Below are 19,614 nucleotides of genomic sequence, written 5' to 3'. Positions count from 1 at the left end.
CCAAACATGCATTGGCAATGCCATGGTGTTAAGGGTTTAGATGGAGAAGAATTTGTTAAGTGTATACAATAACACTTTCTGATTCAGTATGTGGATGTACCTAGTAGAGAAGGTGCGAAACCTCCTCTTGGGAAATAAGCAAGGACAGATGACTGAGGTGTCAGTGGGGACACAGTTTGGTGCTAGCGACCATGAGTCTATTAGTTTTAAAGTAGTGATGGGAAAGGTTAGACCGGATCTAAATGTTGAAGTTCTGAATTGGAGGGAGGTTAATTTCGACAGCATTTAGCAAGAACTTTCAAAAGCTGATTGGGAGCAGATGTTCGCAGGTCAAGGGATGACTGGAAAATGGGAATCCTTCAAAAATGAGAGAACGAGAGTCCAGAGACAGTATATTCCTGTTAGGGTGAAAGGCAAGGCTAGTAGGTGAAGGGAATGCAGGATGACTAGAGGAACTGAGGTTTTAGTTCAGAAACAGAAGGAAGCATATGTCAGGTAGAGACATGATAGATCGTGAATTCTTAGAAGAGTATTAAGGCAGTAGCAGTATACGTAAGAGGGAAATCAGGAGGGTATAAAGGGGACATGAGATAGCTTTGGCAAATAGGGTTAAGGAGAATCCAAAGGGTTTTTATAAATACCTTAAGGACAAAAGGGTAACTAGGGAGAGAATAGGGCTCCTTAAAGATCAGCAAGGCAGCCTACGTGTGGAGCCATAGGAGATGGGGGAGATACTAAACAATTATTTTGCATTAGTGTTTACTGTGGAGAAGGACATCGAAGACATGGCATGTGGGGAAATGGTGGCATCTTGAAAAATGTCCGTATTAGAGGCGGTGGTACTGGATTTCTTGAAACGTTTAAAAATGGATAAATCCCCAGGACCCGATGAGGTGTACCCTAGAACTCTGTGGGAAGCAAGAGAAATGATTGCTAGGCCTCTTGCTGAGATATTTGTATCATCGATAGTCATAGGTGAGGTGCTGGAAGACTCTAGGTTGGCTAACGTGATGCCACTATTTAAGAAAGGTAGTAAGGACAAGCCAGGGAACTATAGACCGGTGAGCCTGGCATCGGTGATGGGCAAGTTGTTGGAGAGAATCCTGAGAGACAGGATTTATATGCATTTGGAAAGGCAAGGACTGATTTTGGATAGTCAACATGTGGCTTTCGGTGTGGGAAATCATGTCTCACGAACTTGATAGAGTTTTTTGTAAAAGTAACAAAGACGATTGATGAGGGCAGAGCGGTAGATGTGATCTTTGTGGACTTCAGTAAGGCGTTCAACAAGGTTCCTCATGGGAGACTTGTTAGTAAGGTTAGGTCATGGAATACAGGGAGAACTAGCCATTTTGGATACAGAACAGGCTCGAAGTTAGAAGACAGAGGAGGGTGGAAGGTCGCTTTTCAGAATGAAGGCCTGTGACCAGTGGAGTACCACAAGGATCACTACTTTACTGGGTCCACTACTTTTGTCATTTATATAAATGATTTGGATGTGAACATACAAGGTATAGTTCGTAAGTTTGCATATGACACCAAAATTGGAGGTGTAGTGGACAACGAAGAAGGTAACCTCAGATTACAACGGGATCTTGATCAGATGGACACATGGTCTGAGGAGTGGCAAATGGAGTTTAATTTAGATAAATGCAAGGTGCTGCATTTTGGAAAAGCAAATCAGAGCGGGACTTGTACACTTAATGGTAATGTCCTGGGGAGTGTTACTGAACAGAGAGACCTTGGAGTGCAGGTTCGTAGTTCCTTGAAAGTAGAGTAGCAGATAGATAGGATAGTGAAGAAGGCGTTTGGTATGCTTTCCTTTATTGGTCAGTGCATTGAGGATAGGGGTTGGGAGGTCATGTTCTGGCTGTACTGGACATTGGTTAGGCCACTGTTGGAATATTGCATGCAATTCTGGTCTCCTTCCTATCGGAAGGATGTTGTGAAACGTGAAAGGGTTCAGAAAAGATTTACAAGGATGTTGCCAGGGTTGGAGTATTTGAGCAAAAGGTAGAGGTTGCATAGGCTGGGGCGGGTTTCCCTGGAGCATCAGAGGCTGAGGGGTGCCCTTATCGAGGTTTACAAAATTATGAAGGGCATGGATAGAATAAATAGACAAGGTCTTTTCCCTGGAGTGGGGGAGTCCAGAACTAAAGGGCATAGGTTTAGGTTGAGAGGGGAAAGATATAAAAGAGACCTACGGGGCACCTTTTTCACACAGAGAATGGTACATGTATGGAATGAGTGCCAGAGGATGTGTTGAAGGCTGGTACAATTGCAACATTTAAAAGGCATTTGGATGGGTAAATGAATAGGAAGGGTTTAGAGGGATATGGGGTGAGTGCTGGCAAGTGGGACTAGATTGGGTTGGGATATCTGGTCGGCGTGGATGGATTGGACCGAAGGGTCTGTTTCCATGCTGTACATCTCTTTGACTCTAACCGCCAAACCTTAGACAGGCTATTGCTCGCAGCAACTTGCCCAGCCTTTAAGACAACATCGACCACAACACCATTCAACCTTGTCGTGGCAACCACTGCAAGATGTGTCAGTGTATCAACATGGATACAACCATTACATGTGGGGACACCACCCACCATGTACATGGCAGGTACTCATGTGACTCAGCCAACATTGTCTATCTCATACGCTGCAGGCAAGGATGTGCCAAAGAATGGTATATTGGCAAGACCAAGCAGATGCTACGACAAAGGATGAACGGACATTGCGTAACAATCGCCAGATGGATGTTCCCTCCCAGTCAGGGAACACTTCAGTGGTCAGGGACCTTCAGCCTCAGATCTTTGGGTGACCGTCTTCCAAGGCGGATTTCAGGTTACGCAATAACGCAGGATGGCTGAGTAGAGACTGATAGCCAAGTTCAGCACCCATGGAGATGACCTCAATGGGGATCTCTGATTCATGTCACACTACAGGTGACCCCACTACACCACACACACAAGCAGACACACACGCTCTTTGTTTCTGTCTCGCACGCATACAAGGTCACAGCCGCATAGACATGCTTTCATACACATGGTCTCACACACACACACACACACACATATCCTCTCACAGGCATATACTCCATCACACTTGCACAAATAATTTATCAAGTACACATACTCTCATACTTCCCCACATGCACACACACGCACGCACACACATATAAGTCTGTGGGGTGAATTTGTATGTGCAGATACTTTTTTTTTTCAGAAAGCACACAATCTGTAGGCAGTCAGTCCATGTAACATTTTATCGAGGTTCAATTCCAACCTTGGGTGACTGTGTGGAGTTTGCACATTCTCCCTGAGTCAACATGGGTTTGCTCTGGGTGTTCTGGTTTCCTTCCCTAGTTCAAAGATGTGCAGGTTAGGTAAATTGATCATGTCAAAGTGTCCATCGTGTCCAGCATTGTGTAAGTTAGGTGAATTAGCCATATAAAATTCAGTGGATAAGGGTGGGTCTGGGTGGGATGCTCTTTGGTGGGCCGATTGGCCTGCTTCCACATTATAGAGTTCTATGATTCTATGAGACAATTTTGATAGAGTGGGTAGATAGATTGGAGATTTAAGATCAATGTGAACAAACTTTGGTAATACATTTTGATACAAAGTACAAGGAGAGAGTTAAAATTAAGGGTTGCAAGAGTACAGGGACTGTACTGTATGTGTTCATAAGGAATTAAGATGGCAAAGCAGGCAACAAAAACATGCAACATCCTGGGCATTATTCATAGAGGCATAGAATACAAGAATTACGAAGAGTGGAAAACCACATTTGTTCATTTTTGAACATGTGCCTTCTAAAATGTTTCCTAAATTCCTCTTCTCAGAATAAAGTTTCAAGTCTGAATAGAACCAGTTCCTGGCGCAGCAATCGTCCAAAACCAAGATTAACACCGACTGAACTACCAAAGGAAGAAACTGAAAGAATTGCTAAGATTTTTGCAGGGCACTTTACAGAAGAAAGCTGAAAAAAAGTAATTCATTTTAATACAATTTTAGAATCGGTAACATAATTCACAACTAAAATTGAAGATGTCCACATAAATTTCCCATGACTTTTAATGCTGGGTCTAGAATTATTTGCTTTTTGCTAATGAGACCTGAACGTTGAATGGAATAAAGTTTATTACCAATGATACCCTTTGCTTCTGGAAAGAAAATACAAATGTAGTTATCATGTATTATTGCATATCGGTTCAGCCTTTTTGGTCTAGAAGTTCTGCTTTCTTATGAATGATAGTACACAGAGATTTTACTTGTGATGTAAGTACAATGTTTGAATTTCCATCTTCCTCATTACCCATGGAAATTTATCTTCCTTCTTCCACAGCATCATAAGTGATGTGCTAAGCAGCCTGAAACAGATGATGGGCAGTGTTAAGCATATGGCCCAAATGAGCAAGACAGTACATTTTCTACATTCCCCACTTCATAAAGCACTGAAATAATAAAGTTACAGCACTTACTTCAATGCAGTGTTTTCATTGCCCACTTATAGGATTTTCCAACCATTATTGTTCTGGTACATATAATCTGTTTAAATAGCTCAAATTGCATAAGCAATCTATTCTCCTCTCCCAAACCTTTACAATGAGATGTTTAAGTCTCCATAACCTTAGCTATACAGGATTCTAATGCTTGCACTGGGAACTTGCACTCATGAATTCACAGAAGTACCTCAGTAACTGGAGCACATACACTGAGTATGTGAAGCTGAACACTCGGAATAATAGAAAAGTATGAGATAGACAGGGATACCGTTACATTAAAATAAGTGAACTTATAGTGTTAGTCCGTATGACATTTTGGGGGGCGGGGGGGGGGGGAGAAAATGCCTGAATCGATTGCTTATTTCAGGATGAACTAGTCAGCAATCAGCAATGGATAATTGTTTTATTCCTCTTCATAATATAATTGTTGCGACTGGGTGCATTCTCAGAACCGCTATTTACTTTGCAATAAAAACCATTATGCAGGAACAAATGAACCAGACTTTAAATGGGTGTTACTTTTTTCAAACCTCTAATCCAGTTTGATTATCTATTTGAGGAATAGTTGTATAATTTTTTTACATTGTTATATTGGATTATATAATAAGGGAAAGCCACTGTCCCCTGGGGTGTATTCACAATCACTAGTGTCTCCTTTCCTGTACTTCAGCTTTAACATTAATCTACCATTTCAATCTGCAATGTACTTGTTTGGCCTTTATTGTATAAGAAAGAGGAAGATGACTCCGTGCCTTTCAGATGTACACTTGGTAACATTGTTTTGTAGTGCCAACAAGAAGCAAATTGGACCATTATTAATAAATTAATAATACATACAAAATAGGAGCAGGAGTAGGCCATTCAATAAAGTAATGATGGTTCTGCCCAGGCTTCAATCCCTCTTTCTCCATAGACTTCAACTCCCTGATATTTCAAAAATGTATCTATCTTTTTAAATATTTTGTGATCTAGCCTCCACAATTCTCTGTGATAGAGAATTGTAGACATTCCATACCTTCTAGGAGAAGAAATTACTTTGCATCTCAGTTTTAAATGTGTCCCCTTATTCTGTAACTATGTTCCTTAATTTGAGATTACCTCACTAGTGAAAGCTTCTCCTTGACATCTTCCTTGTCAAGCCTCCTCAGAGTATGTTACATTAAGATCACCCCTTGTTCTTCTAAACGCTAATGAATAACTAGTTTAGTCATAAGTAAATCCCTTCATTCAGAAATCAGCATGCTGAATCTCTTTTGAACTACCTCCAGTTATAAAATATTCCTTTTCAAATACAGAGACCACAACTGTACACAGTACTTGCCAGTGCAGCCTAGTCAAAATCTTGTACAGTTGGAACAAGACTTCCCTGCTTTTAAATTCTAAAACCAACAAAAATGGCCAGAATTCCATTTGCCTGTTTAATTACTTTGTATATCTGCAGGCTAATTTATTGTGTTTCATGTACAATAATATGCAGATCATTCTGCTGCACATTTTTAGAATCTGTCTCAATTTAAATTAGAGTTTCTTATTTTTCCTGACAAAGTGTATGACCTCGCACTTCCCGACATTAATCTCCATCTGCTGAACTTTTGCTCAACCTATCTATATACCCGATAGATTTCTTATATCCTCATCATAAAATGCCTCCTTATTGTCAGCAAATTTGGACACATTGCACTCTGCTCTATGTTCTTTTAAATAAGGTCTGTGCTGTAAGTACAGAATGTCAAAATCTTAGGGCAGCTAATTGCTTTCATGTAAATGGATGGGAGGACTTCATTTAGTTGGCATTGTTTTAATCTATTTGTATTTGTACGAAATTAAATTTTGTATAATAAGCTATTAAATTTTAACATACATTTGTATTAGTTAAAAATATGTCTTTGGTTTTTCAGAAGTATCACAGGACAATAAATTATTTTTCAATGTGGTACTTTTTTGTTTTCTTTGTCATACAGTTGTCTGATTTACTGAAACCAGTTGGAACATCCTGTTGCTCTGATTGACTTGCATTAGGAATAGGAGCATGCTCCATGATTCAGCTACATCATAACTAATCTCCTATTTTCAGTGCTGTCTTCCCACATTATTCCCATATTGTTTGATATTTCCAGTATCTAGAAATTCATTGATTTCTGTTTTGAACATAATGATTGATCCTATGTAGCCCTTTGAGCTGGGTAATTCCGAAGATTCACCACCCTCTGAGTGAAGAAATTCCTCCTAATCTCAGACTTAAATAGTTTGCCTGTTATTCTGAGATGGTGCTCCTTCGTTCTGGATCACATGCCAAGGGAAGCATCTTTCATAAATCTACCCTTTCAGACGTGCAGGAACTTTGCATGTTTCAATGAAATACTGTTACAATGCGATAATCTCCTGTTTCCTAAATGCTATTGGACTGTATATCACAAAAGGAACTCTAAAATAACAAATATGCTTAGTATTGTAATTAGTTGAAACTTTATTGCTGGAACAGCACAGCAGGTCAGGCAGCATCCAGGGAACAGGAGATTTGACGTTTCGGGCACAGGCCCTTCTTCAGGAATGAGCAGAGAGCGTTCAGCAGGAGAAGATAAAAGGTAGGAAGGAGGGACTTGGAGGAGGGGCGTTGGAAATGTGATAGGTGGAAAGAGGTCAAGGTGAGGGTGATAGGTCGGAGTAGGATGGAGGTGGAGAGGTCAAGAAGAAGACTGCAGGTCAGGAAGGCGGTGCAGGGCTGGAGGGATTCGGCTGAGACAAGGTGGGGGGAGGGGGGAATGAAGAAACTGGTGAAGTCCAAGTTCATCCCCTGTGGTTGGAGGGTTCCCAGTCGGAAGATAAGACGCTCCTCCTCCGACCGTCGCGTTGTTGTGGTTTGGCGGTGGATGAGTCCAATGACCTGCATATCCTCGGTGGAGTGGGAGGGGGAGTTGAAATGCTGTGCTACAGGGTGGTTGGGTTGGTTCGTCCGGGTGGCCCAGAGGTGCTCTCTGAATCGCTCCACAAGTAGGCAGCCTGTCTCCCCAATATAGAGGAGGCCGCAGCGGATGCAGTAGATGATGTGGGTGGAGGTGCAGGTGAATCTGTGGCGGATATGGAAGTTTCCTTTGGGGCCTTGGAGAGAAGTGAGGGGGGAGGTGTGGGCGCAAGTGTTGCACCTCCTGCGGTTGCAAGGGAAGGTGCCGGGAGTGGAGGTTGGGTCGGTGGGGGGTGTGGATCTGACAAGGGAGTCGCGGAGGGAGTGGTCTCTACGGAAAGCTGATAGGGGAGGGGAGGGAAATATATCCTTGGTGCTGGGGTCTGTTTGGAGGTGGCGAAAGTGACGGCGGATGATGCGCTGTACATGGAGATTGGTGGGGTGGTAGGTGAGGACCAGTGGGGTTCTGTCCTGGTGGCGGTTGGAGGGGCGGGGCTCAAGGGCGGAGGAGCGGGAAGTGGAGGAGATGCGGTGGAGGGCACCGTCGACCACGTCGGGGGGGAAATTGCGGTCCTTGAAGAAGGAGGCCATCTGTGTTGTACGTATTTTGAACTGGTCCTCCTGGGAGCAGATGCGGCGGAGACGAAGGAATTGGGAGAATGGGATGGCGTTTTTACAGGGGGCAGGATGGGAGGAGGTGTAGTCCAGGTAGCTGTGGGAGTCGGTTGGTTTGTAGTAGATGTCCGTGTTGATTCGGTCGCCTGAGATAGAAACAGAAAGGTCTAGGAAGGGGAGGGAGGAGTCCGAGACTGTCCAGGTGAATTTGAGGTCGGGGTGGAAGGTGTTAGTGTAGTGGATGAACTGTTCAACCTCCTCGTGGGAGCACGAGGTAGCGCCGATACAGTCATCAATGTAGCGAAGGAAAAGATGGGGGGTGGGGCCAGTGTAGTTGCGGAAGATGGATTGTTCCACATACCCTACGAAGAGGCAGGCATAGCTGGGGCCCATGCGGGTGCCCATGGCTACTCCTTTTGTTTGGAGAAAGTGGGAGGATTGGAAAGAAAACAAAACAAACAGTATTTCATTTCTCCAAACAAAAGGAGCAGCCATGGGCACCCGCATGGGCCCCAGCTATGCCTGCCTCTTCGTAGGGTATGTGGAACAATCCATCTTCCGCAACTACACTGGCCCCACCCCCCATCTTTTCCTTCGCTACATTGATGACTGTATCGGCGCTACCTCGTGCTCCCACGAGGAGGTTGAACAGTTCATCCACTACACTAACACCTTCCACCCCGACCTCAAATTCACCTGGACAGTCTCGGACTCCTCCCTCCCCTTCCTAGACCTTTCTGTTTCTATCTCAGGCGACCGAATCAACACGGACATCTACTACAAACCAACCGACTCCCACAGCTACCTGGACTACACCTCCTCCCATCCTGCCCCCTGTAAAAACGCCATCCCATTCTCCCAATTCCTTCGTCTCCGCCGCATCTGCTCCCAGGAGGACCAGTTCAAAATACGTACAACACAGATGGCCTCCTTCTTCAAGGACCGCAATTTCCCCCCCGACGTGGTCGACGGTGCCCTCCACCGCATCTCCTCCACTTCCCGCTCCTCCGCCCTTGAGCCCCGCCCCTCCAACCGCCACCAGGACAGAACCCCACTGGTCCTCACCTACCACCCCACCAATCTCCATGTACAGCGCATCATCCGCCGTCACTTTCGCCACCTCCAAACAGACCCCAGCACCAAGGATATATTTCCCTCCCCTCCCCTATCAGCTTTCCGTAGAGACCACTCCCTCCGCGACTCCCTTGTCAGATCCACACCCCCCACCGACCCAACCTCCACTCCCGGCACCTTCCCTTGCAACCGCAGGAGGTGCAACACTTGCGCCCACACCTCCCCCCTCACTTCTCTCCAAGGCCCCAAAGGAAACTTCCATATCCGCCACAGATTCACCTGCACCTCCACCCACATCATCTACTGCATCCGCTGCGGCCTCCTCTATATTGGGGAGACAGGCTGCCTACTTGCGGAGCGATTCAGAGAGCACCTCTGGGCCACCCGGACGAACCAACCCAACCACCCTGTAGCACAGCATTTCAACTCCCCCTCCCACTCCACCGAGGATATGCAGGTCATTGGACTCATCCACCGCCAAACCACAACAACGCGACGGTCGGAGGAGGAGCGTCTTATCTTCCGACTGGGAACCCTCCAACCACAGGGGATGAACTTGGACTTCACCAGTTTCTTCATCCCCCCTCCCCCCACCTTGTCTCAGCCGAATCCCTCCAGCCCGGCACCGCCTTCCTGACCTGCAGTCTTCTTCTTGACCTCTCCGCCTCCATCCTACTCCGACCTATCACCCTCACCTTGACCTCTTTCCACCTATCACATTTCCAACACCCCTCCTCCAAGTCCCTCCTCCCTACCTTTTATCTTCTCCTGCTGAACGCTCTCTGCTTATTCCTGAAGAAGGGCCTGTGCCCGAAACGTCGAATCTCCTGTTCCCTGGATGCTGCCTGACCTGCTGTGCTGTTCCAGCAATAAAGTTTCAACTTTGATCTCCAGCATCTGCAGACCTCACTTTCTCCCCTAGTATTGTAATTACCACTGTTGATATGTTTTTACATTGTTGTACATAATGGACATCTTTATACATGTAAACACTGGTGAACTTTGTATAATTTATACAAATTGATGTCAGTTTATCATAGTTTCTAAAATAAATGACTAATTAATCTCATTAGACATTGCAGATTCCACCCTTTGTTCTGCAAGTGTACCCAATCTTTACACTGTTGAATAAATTAATTATTGAATTTTTACTACGCCTGGTCATTGTAACAAGTAGAATTTTGATTTGTATCTATAGTTCCTCACATTGAATTTCTGATCTCCAGTTCAGATTTCCAGCATCTGTTCTTGTTTGAGATTTAGAGTCATAGTTTTACACCAGAGAAGAGTCCTTTGGCTGATCAAGTCTACACTGACATTCCTCATGAAGAGCTTATGCCCGAAACTTCAACTGTCCTGCTCCTCCAATGCTGTGCTTTTCCAGTACCACACTTTTCGACACTGACCTATCTATACTAATCTGACTTGCTGACACTTGTCATTGCGTCTAAGACTATGAGCCATTTCCAGTATTCATCCATGTATATTTTAAAGTTTGTGAGGTTTCCCACCTGTACTACCCTGCAAAGCTGTGCATTCCTGATTCACACCATCCTTCAGTTAAGAGGTACAACTGCTTTCTATCCACTGTGCCCATGCCTCTCATAATCTTACATACTTCAATCAGGTCCCACCCCGTCAGCTTTCTCTGTTCGAAAGAAAATAAACTGAGCTTATCCAGCCTCCCTTCAAAGCTGAAATGCTCCATCCAAGGTAACACTTTGACAGTAACTGTACATGGTACCTCAGCTGTGGCCTAACCAAAGTTCCGTACAGGTCCAGCATTACCTCCCTGCTGTTATAATCTATGACATGACTGATAAAAGCAAATGCTCGTTTTGCTTTCTTAACCAGTCTATTATACTGTCCTGTTGCCATCAGGCATTTATGGACAAGCACCTGAAGATCCCTCTGAGTTTCCTACCATACTGCCATTCATTAAATATTTCTGTGTCTTTTCTTCCAAAACACATTACCTCACACATTTCAACGTTAAATGCCATCTAACTGTCAGACCAACCAGTCTTCCTTTAACCTAAGACATTCCTGACTGTCAGTCACAAAGCCAAGTTTTGCATCTACATTAGACCCTCTCGTACCTGCAGGGTATACGTTCCAGGACCTAGCGCTGAAGGCTGAAACTGCGATTGGAGCAAGCCCATTCATTTAAATGGGAAATGTATCTTCCCAGCCTCCTGGTCCCTGATTCTGGGATGTTCTATTTTATATGTTTGGGCCAAAGGAAACCACGGGTAAATGAAATCGGGGTAACCGGATCTGCGGATACTGGGGCGGGTGGGGGGGCAGGCGCCCTGTACTGCAAACATAGTTTTCAGTCCACACCTCCCCCGCCAAAATCTTCACCTCATTTATATTTTTATATATATGTGTTCATGTGCAACAAGGGACCCAGAACTCAGCCCTATGGTATGTCACTGTACACTGGCATGCAGTCACACAAGCAACTTTCTATCACCACGCTCTGTCTCCTTCCACAAAGCCAATTTTGGATTCATCTTAGCAAGTGACCCTGGATCCCATGTACTTTTACCTTCTTTATCAGCCTCCCATGTGGACTTTGCCAAAGACTTTACTGAAATCTGTATAAACTTCACAACTACACTATTCTCATTGACATACCTAGTCACCTCAAAAAATTCAATCAAATCTGTTGGACATGATATCCCTCTGACAAAGTCATGCTGACTATCCCTAGTCAAATCTTATCTCTCCAAGTGGAGATTAACTCTTGCTTTCAGAACTCTCTCTCTCTGTCTCCATAGTTTCCCTACCGCTGATGTGAGAATGGTCTGCAATTCCCTGGTTTATCCCTACCACCCTTCTTGAAAAGTGGAAGCACATTAGAAGTCTTCCAGTCCTTTGGTACCTCCCCTATGGCCAGAAAGGAATTAAAAATTTGGGTGAGGGCCCCTGTAATTACCTCCTTTACCTTCCACAGCTGCCTAGAATACAACTGAAAATCTTATACACCTCAACCTGAGGATTTGACCATTTTTAAGCCCACCAAAACCTCCAATACCTCTTCACTCCTTATGTCAATTTGCTGAAGAGCCTCACAGTCCTTCCCCACAAATTCCTACATCTCCCGCCCCCCCCCCCAAGTGAAAACAGATTTACTCATTTAACACCCCTCCCATGTTCTCTTGTTGTTTGGTTGTTCTCCTGGTCCCTAATGGGCCCTACTCTTTCACTGGTTATCCTCTTCTCTTTCATATACTTAAAGATGATTTTTGGACTCTCTTGAATTTTACCCACCAGTGCTTTTTCGTGCCCCCTCTTTGCTCTCCCAGTTGCTTTCTTAAGTTCTCCCCGAACTTTCTAAACTTCACGAGGGCATCCAATCATTGCTAAAAGCCTCTCGTTTCCTTCTAATCTGATTATTCATAGACATTCAGGGTTCTCTGGTCTTGTTGCTTCTACATTTCATCCTAATGGGAATGGTTGGGTCTGTATTTTCCTCATTTCCTTTTTAAATGCCTCCTACTGTTCTGCTGTAGATTTTCCCACAAGTAACTGTTCCCAAGTCTACTTTGGCCAGATCCTACCTTATTTTGACACAATCTGCCTTGCCCCAGTCCAAAACCCTTTGTGGCAGACCATCTTCTTTCCATTTCCATAACAGCTGTAAAGCGATATTGTGGTCCCTTTCATTAAAATGCTCTCCCACTGTCACCTGAAACATCTGTCTGGCTTTGTTCTCCAGAATTAGTTCCAGCACAGCACCATCCTTTGTTGGATCTTCTACATGTTGACACAAAAAATGTTTCCTGAATACATTTCAAGAAAGCAGCTCCCTCTAATCCCTCTACACTATGACTATCCTGATTAATTTGAGTTGCCTACCAGGATATCCCTTGGATTTTTTCCCAACCCCCTTGTGTAGCTGGCCACCCATAGTGCTGTGAACTTTGCTCTTGCTGAGTTCCCCAGTGGAACATTCACTGCCATTGTTTTCCAACACAGAAAAATGAATACCAAGCGAAATGGCCTCTTGGGCTTTCTTCTCTGCCTGCCTTGCCCCTTTGCTCTGCCCAGTGGTCACTCATTCCCACTCTGCCTGAAGCTCCTTAGTCTGCAGGGTGACCACCTCAGAAAATGAGTGATCCATATAGCCCTCAGTCTCATGAATGCACTTCTGTACCTCCAGCCGATGCTCAAGCTGTTCAAACTGGATGCACATCCTACAGATTTGGTCATCCAGACTGCTAGAAACAACTCGGAATTCCAACGTGCTGCAAACAATACAACACACTGGCCTGGGCTCCCCTACCATATCAGTTAAATTTAAATAACCTTACATTTAAGAATACAGGAAAAGAAGTGCTAAACCCACACCCTGAAGACCCAAATGCAAAATGCTCAGAAAAAGCACTATGGAAACAGTATAAAAACAATATTAACTAAAAGTATAAGTCACAATAGATTATAATGTATGAATACTATTCTTGGTCTTGATCCCTTGGAAGAGAGATGTTTTACCATCATCAGATAAAAGAAATCAGACAATGTTGTTGAGGGCGGCATGGTGACTCAGTGGTTAGCACTGCTGCCTCACAGCACCAGGGTTCCAGGTTTGATTCCAGCCTCGGGTGACTGTCTGTGTGGAGTTTGCACATTCTCCCTGTGGGTTTCCTCCGGGTGCTCTGGTTTCCTCCCACAGTCCAAATATGTGCAGGTCAGGTGAATTGGCTATGCTAAATTGTCCATAGTGTTAGGTGCATTAGTCAGAGGGAAATGGGTCTGGGTGAGTTGTTCTTCAGAGGGTCGGTGTGAACTGGTTAGGCCGAAGGGCCTGTTTCTACACTGTAGGGAATCTAATCTAAAACCTACACCTTTTTTGTACATCTCTTTGTAATAATAGAGGCTTTATGAATAGATTGCCTTTCCAAACATGAGTAACAATGCTTCATCTTCCAGTTTGGCACTTTACAGACCTCTGGACTCAACATCGAGATCAACGACTTCAGATTGTGAACTTTCTCGTCCATTTTATTTCATTTTTTTTTGCCTGTGCCAATCTGTATCTTGCTTTTGTGGACACATAGATGTCCTTCCTTCTGCCATTCCCCACCCACAACCACCAGCTTCCTCTTTCATCGGGATGAAACCCAGTTCTGAAGAGTCGTACTGGAATAGTTAATTGCATTTCTCTCTCCACAGATGATGCCCAGTCTGCTGAATTTTCCTGCATTTTGTTTTTTTCTATTTCAGATTTCAAGCATCAACAATATTTTGCTTTTATTTTAGTTGTCGTTCAGTGTTTTTGAGACAAAATATGGCTTAAAATGTCACTGCATGAAAATGTCACAGTACACCGAGCCTGAGGAAGACATGAGAGGATATTGAGGAAGAGTGTAGTATACACTTGGGGTGCAAGCTGACACACAGAGGACATTTATTTTGTAGTTTAAGTTCACTTGGTGTCCTTCATCAAGATCAACAGATAAATACCTCAAATTGAAAGAAATCCTGTGCCACAATCAGTGAATTTGCACCACAAAGAAAAGACCACTTTGCTTTGGTCTATATTTGGAATGATTTCCTGCTCTCCTGCATTGTCTGAATGCAAATGTTGCATCAACTTCACAGAGTTCAAATTGTAGTCAACTCCTAATGCACTCTCCATGTTTATGCCAGTTTGTACCATGCATCCCTTGAGTGGGTATCTTTGCCCCTTGTTCAGGAGAACAGAAAGATTCTGCCTACTGATCCTGGGCAGACAAATAATTGTATTTTTCCATCTGTCAACTAGGTTCTGTAACATGTTAAAATTCAATTAACATGAGTGAGTGAGTGTGATCCCTACTCTCCAGCTGTCACTCAACCCCACACTTACAATTTCACTAATACAATTTCATTGGTTAGGTCAGTCAAAAATGAACAGGTGATTGTTACACCATGTTAGAAGGATTGCATCAATCAAAACTGGCAGAATTTAAGGCTAGTTCTGTTTAAACTATGTACAAAAGGTATTATAGTAAACTTATTGAAGTCACAAAAATTATGTCCCTGAGAAGTGAGCATGCTGACCTAATCTGTCGTTGATTCCCAAATCCATCCTCCTCTCAAGTGAGAAATGGCAGCTTGCAAATTTTACACATTTCTATCAATTATTATTTTCCTGAGGTTATTTATGCAGAAGAACATCTTCCAAATAAATGTGGTAACCTCTGAAGATTAACCATGTATTCCCACATTAGATGAGATTTCACTTAGTTAAATTAAACCTATGACTTAGAGACATTTGGAGCTGAAAATGTGTTGCTGGAACAGTGCAGCAGGTCAGGCAGCATCCAGGGAACAGGAGAATCGACGTTTCAGGCATAAGCCCTTCTTCAGGATTCCTGAAGAAGGGCTTATGCCCGAAACGTCGATTCTCCTGTTCCCTGGATGCTGCCTGACCTGTTGTGCTGTTCCAGCAACACATTTTCAGCTCTGATCTCCAGCATCTGCAGACCTCACTTTCTCCTTAGAGACATTTGTACAATGTTTCATAAAAGTTAGAATTTTAACTATCATTTAATTTGGACTTTTATGGCTTTGTTTATATTGGTATTTTGGCTGATCCTTATTTGGTAATCCAGACTTGTGCTAACATTTGGTTCCAAATTGTGAATGCAATCAAGATTTCTGGACTATATTCAAATACACCTGCTAGTAAAATGAATATTGTTTAGATTAAACTAGATGGATAGCAGATCATCTGTTTTCCCCCAAAATGCAGCATTACACACAATTGTATAAATCTTTGGTTCCTGTTTATGCCCTGAAAGATCTTAAATTTCCAATGTCAATACATCATCTCTTTGTAACATCTTCATTATATTATTTCCCCTATTGTCCAGATTTGTGGGATTATCCTCAATCATTTCAGCAGTTGATTTTTCCACTATGGCTCAGTGATCTTATAAATACGCAATGTATAAGAGGGCTTCCGTCATCACAAATGAGATTTCCATCTATTAATTTTTTTTTTCTCAAGCATCCATATCCCCTCAGCAAATGCAGCCAGGGTCAGGTAGGTAATGGCTCAGAGGGTTAGGCTATCTCTGCCAGTAACCAGGCTGTGAGCAAGCTGCCTGTTATCCCACAGAGAGGGAACAGTCTGCTACCGATTGCTAGAGTTGAGCTCCTAGGGTTAGTAACTGGAGCCAGGCCCTTGAAGGCTGCAAGATGATGTCAATGAAAAATATCAAAACTGGCTATGCTCAACTTTGGTGAGGTAATTGTGCAAACTGGCTTCTGATCCCAGTCAAAATTTTAAAAATTTCTTGCTGGATTTTTAAACAAAAAACACAAAATACTTTAATATATTTTCTTTATTGTCTGAGCTGTTAAAGCTAATTACAGTGTAACTGCTTTAAGACTTTGCAATTTGATTTTCAATATCTTTTATGCATCTACCAGTGTTGAAAATTTCTCACTTGGCAATTAAGTGGGTTTATATCTTGTTAAATACCTCATTAAAATCAGCTCATCTTACCAAAGATGTCAAACAAACTAGACATTGGTGTTGCCAACACTGAGCTCAAGTTGCTAACTAATCTCTGGCTTGCCAAAGATATCAAGCATACCATCCATAGAAGCCTCTTTGGCATTTCTCCCCACAACCACCATGGCACTTCTCCCACCCACTTGCAAAACACAGGTAGCATAGACCAGCATGTCTGAGGGCATCTGCAAAATACTAAGATATTGCTACAAGGATACTTTGCACAAGAGGAACAGGCAACCAGCTCAGGGCTTGAACCAGGCAGTATCTTAGCACTGCTCACTTAGTGAGTAGTTGAATGGTCATGGCATGTATGTCCAATAGACCTTCCAGGTGAGAAGGAGGTTCACCTGCCTCTCTTCTAACCTAGTTTACTGCATCAGGTGCTCTGTGGTCTTTGCTACATTGGGGAGAGCAAACGTGAACTAAAGGGAATGCTTTGCCTACCACCACAGCCAGGCCTGGGGAAGTCAACCAGACCTCCCAGTCATTGCCCATTTTAAATTCCCCTTCCTGGCATGACCATCCTTGGTCTCCATTTCCACAACAGACCACACTACAAAATGGAGGAACATCTCACCTTCTGCCTCCACCCCAGAGAACTGTTCCAGTTTCAAATAAACTCCCTTTCCAGCTCAGACTCCCTTCTAGCCCCTCCCTGCCACCAACCAGATTCATTCCTCCTATTGAGGAAACAGGTCATACCCACTACTTGTCCCCACTTCACCATCCCCTTAATCTGCAGCTCCCTCTACACCCACCCCCAGTCCTGAAGGGTGACACCCAAAATGTAAGTTCTCCACCTCCTGATGCTGGCCTGGCTTGCTGTGTTTTTCCAGCCTCCTATTTCCTGTCAGACAGAGCAGCAAGAAATGCATTCATTGAAGCTTCAGCATCAAACCTAAAGAGATAGTCATTTTTGCCCTTCTTGGAACAAAATGGTGCCAAATGTTTTTCCTCTTATTGCTAATTGCTTTTATCAAACCACCCCAATTAAATTATGAAACAGGACTATTGGTTTAAAATTGTCCAGTGACATTACTACTACAACTACACCATGAGATTAGTGCTGCTAAGTTTTAACTGCTGGCTTTTGGGATGCCTTAGAGCATAGGTGCAGCTAGATTTGACCCTTTTTCACTGTTTGCAAGGCCATGCTGTATGTATATATATTAGCCATTTCCAATGCTACTATTAGAAGACAGCATGTCATAATACTTTGCCTTTAAGTTGACATGTAAATACAAAATTATTTCAACACGTTTGATGCAAAGAGGGGAAGGATTATATTTATTTAAACAAATCAGTATAAAAGACACTAGATATTAGAATCCGAACTTGTACACATTTCTTACTGCAAGAAAAACGTCAGCAAACCAGATTATAGTGCTGAGGTGCTTTTAAAGCAAAAGAAATTACTGCATGATATGTTTCACTTTCAAAACAATGTAAAGATCAGAAATAGAGTTGCTTTCTAGATGTGTCACACCAAACAAACTAAACCAGAGAAATAGCAGTGCTGTAGAAACTCAGTAGGTCTGGCAGTGTCTGTAGAGAAAGGAAGAGTTCAAGTCTAAACTGTAGAGATGTTAAGTTTCATTAAAGTCAAATCAAAATATTAACTCTTTAGTTGCAGCCAGATCTGTTGAGCATTCCAGAGTTTGTTCTTAAATGAAAATTTTCATCTGAAATTTTTAAGATTTTCTGGAATTAAAAGCAACTGTGTTTTAACTTTGAACCAATCGTTGCTTGATAATGTGGTCCTTAAATCATACTTCTAGTCATTTACTTTATCCATTTTTGACAAGTACAGAAGAGTATGCTATACTGATTGGAGTATGGAGGGAGAGGGCCAGAGTTTGACCTAGCAACACTCTCACCCCATTAGTGCACTTTTTGTTTTTACAAAAACATCTATATTCAATATTTCAATTTGGATAACAAATCACTGGTAATGCCAGAAACCAGGAGGTACAAAGGGAAAGAATGGGGTTATTAGTTTGCTTCTATATTTCAGAACAGACAAGACACCTTCAAAAAAACTATTCACAAAATACCTCAAATTAAGAAATAAGCCAGCAGCAAGGTATGGCATTGCCATCGACCAGCGACATGCCCACAGTTTAAACCATTCTTTAAAACAGAATGATTAAGAAATCAAAGCCCTTTGATTTATATAATGTGGTAAATATTAAATTTTATATGTAAAACTATAAAAATGTGGAACATTAAGATTATTCCCAGGATTGCTTGACCAGCATCATTGCACGTTTCATCTGTTCATAAGTGACAAACATTACCACGTTCCATGAACCTAGACGCAGGAAGGAGGGCATAAACCTGTTGCAAAATAAAAATTTTGGTTGTAATCAATTGAGAAAGTAAATTGTTCAATATCTATTTTTGAAAAGGTCTCAAACAAGCAATAGATAAGTAATATTGAGAGTTATGGAGGCAGATTTTAAAAATCGAGCAGCAGATCAGTTGTGAGGAGGCAATGGCTAGTGGTATTAATCACTGGACTGTTATTTCAGAAACCCAGGTAATGTTCTGGGGACCTGGGTTCAAAGTTCTGCCACAACAGATGGTGGAATTGGAATTCAATAAATATCTGAAATTGATATGAATCCATTGCCAATTGTCAGGAAAAACCCATCTAATTCACTAATGCCCTTTAGGGAAGGAAACTGCCATCTTTACCTGGTCTAACCTACAGCAATGTGGTTGACAATAAGGATGGGCAATAAATATTGGTCTAGCTGGTGATGCCATCATCCAGTGAATGAATTTTTAAAAAAAATTAGCCTGATAGAGTCATGGGGATGTTATCAATGACAGTCCAGTGACTGGTAGTCTGCCAGCACAGGGTAGGCTAATATCTTGTTGGAAGGGTACAAACTACCCAAAGTGACATTGAACAGGAGTGGGAGAAGGCAAGAACAGAGTTACACGACAAAGAATATTTGTGGGTCTTGGTGGAAAACAAGGCTAGCTTAAAAACTATGAGCA

The 19,614-nt window shown here is 42.9% G+C and overlaps 2 protein-coding genes across 9 annotated transcripts in view; one reads left to right on the top strand and one right to left on the bottom strand.

Moving 5' to 3' along the window:
• c2cd3 (C2 domain containing 3 centriole elongation regulator) overlaps positions 1-19,614 on the top strand; it is a 222,277-nt gene that overhangs the window by 163,149 nt on the left and 39,514 nt on the right. For 4 of the 6 annotated variants that reach the window (XM_087988325.1, XM_043692201.2, XM_087988323.1 and 1 more), the window contains one exon: positions 3,839-7,004. The exons of the other annotated variants lie outside the window; for them this stretch is intronic. In XM_087988325.1, coding sequence (XP_087844451.1) covers positions 3,839-3,979 — 141 coding nt within the window. In that variant the 3' untranslated portion in view covers positions 3,980-7,004. Of the gene's footprint in view, positions 1-3,838; positions 7,005-19,614 lie in introns of those variants that run through there. 6 annotated transcript variants of the gene reach the window in all.
• LOC122550856 (dicarboxylate carrier UCP2-like) overlaps positions 4,231-19,614 on the bottom strand; it is a 34,915-nt gene continuing 19,531 nt past the window's right edge. For 2 of the 3 annotated variants that reach the window (XM_043692204.2, XM_043692203.2), the window contains exon 7: positions 17,875-18,945. In XM_043692204.2, coding sequence (XP_043548139.2) covers positions 18,840-18,945 — 106 coding nt within the window. In that variant the 3' untranslated portion in view covers positions 17,875-18,839. Of the gene's footprint in view, positions 4,367-17,874; positions 18,946-19,614 lie in introns of those variants that run through there. The other variant, XM_087988328.1, reaches the window with a different exon arrangement.

This window comes from Chiloscyllium plagiosum, unplaced genomic scaffold (assembly GCF_037043375.1).
Source record: "Chiloscyllium plagiosum isolate Xiang-an unplaced genomic scaffold, Cpla_swu_hap1 HiC_scaffold_6, whole genome shotgun sequence".
In the NCBI taxonomy this organism is placed as follows: domain Eukaryota; kingdom Metazoa; phylum Chordata; class Chondrichthyes; order Orectolobiformes; family Hemiscylliidae; genus Chiloscyllium; species Chiloscyllium plagiosum.
This window is presented reverse-complemented; position numbering and strand designations above follow the sequence as displayed.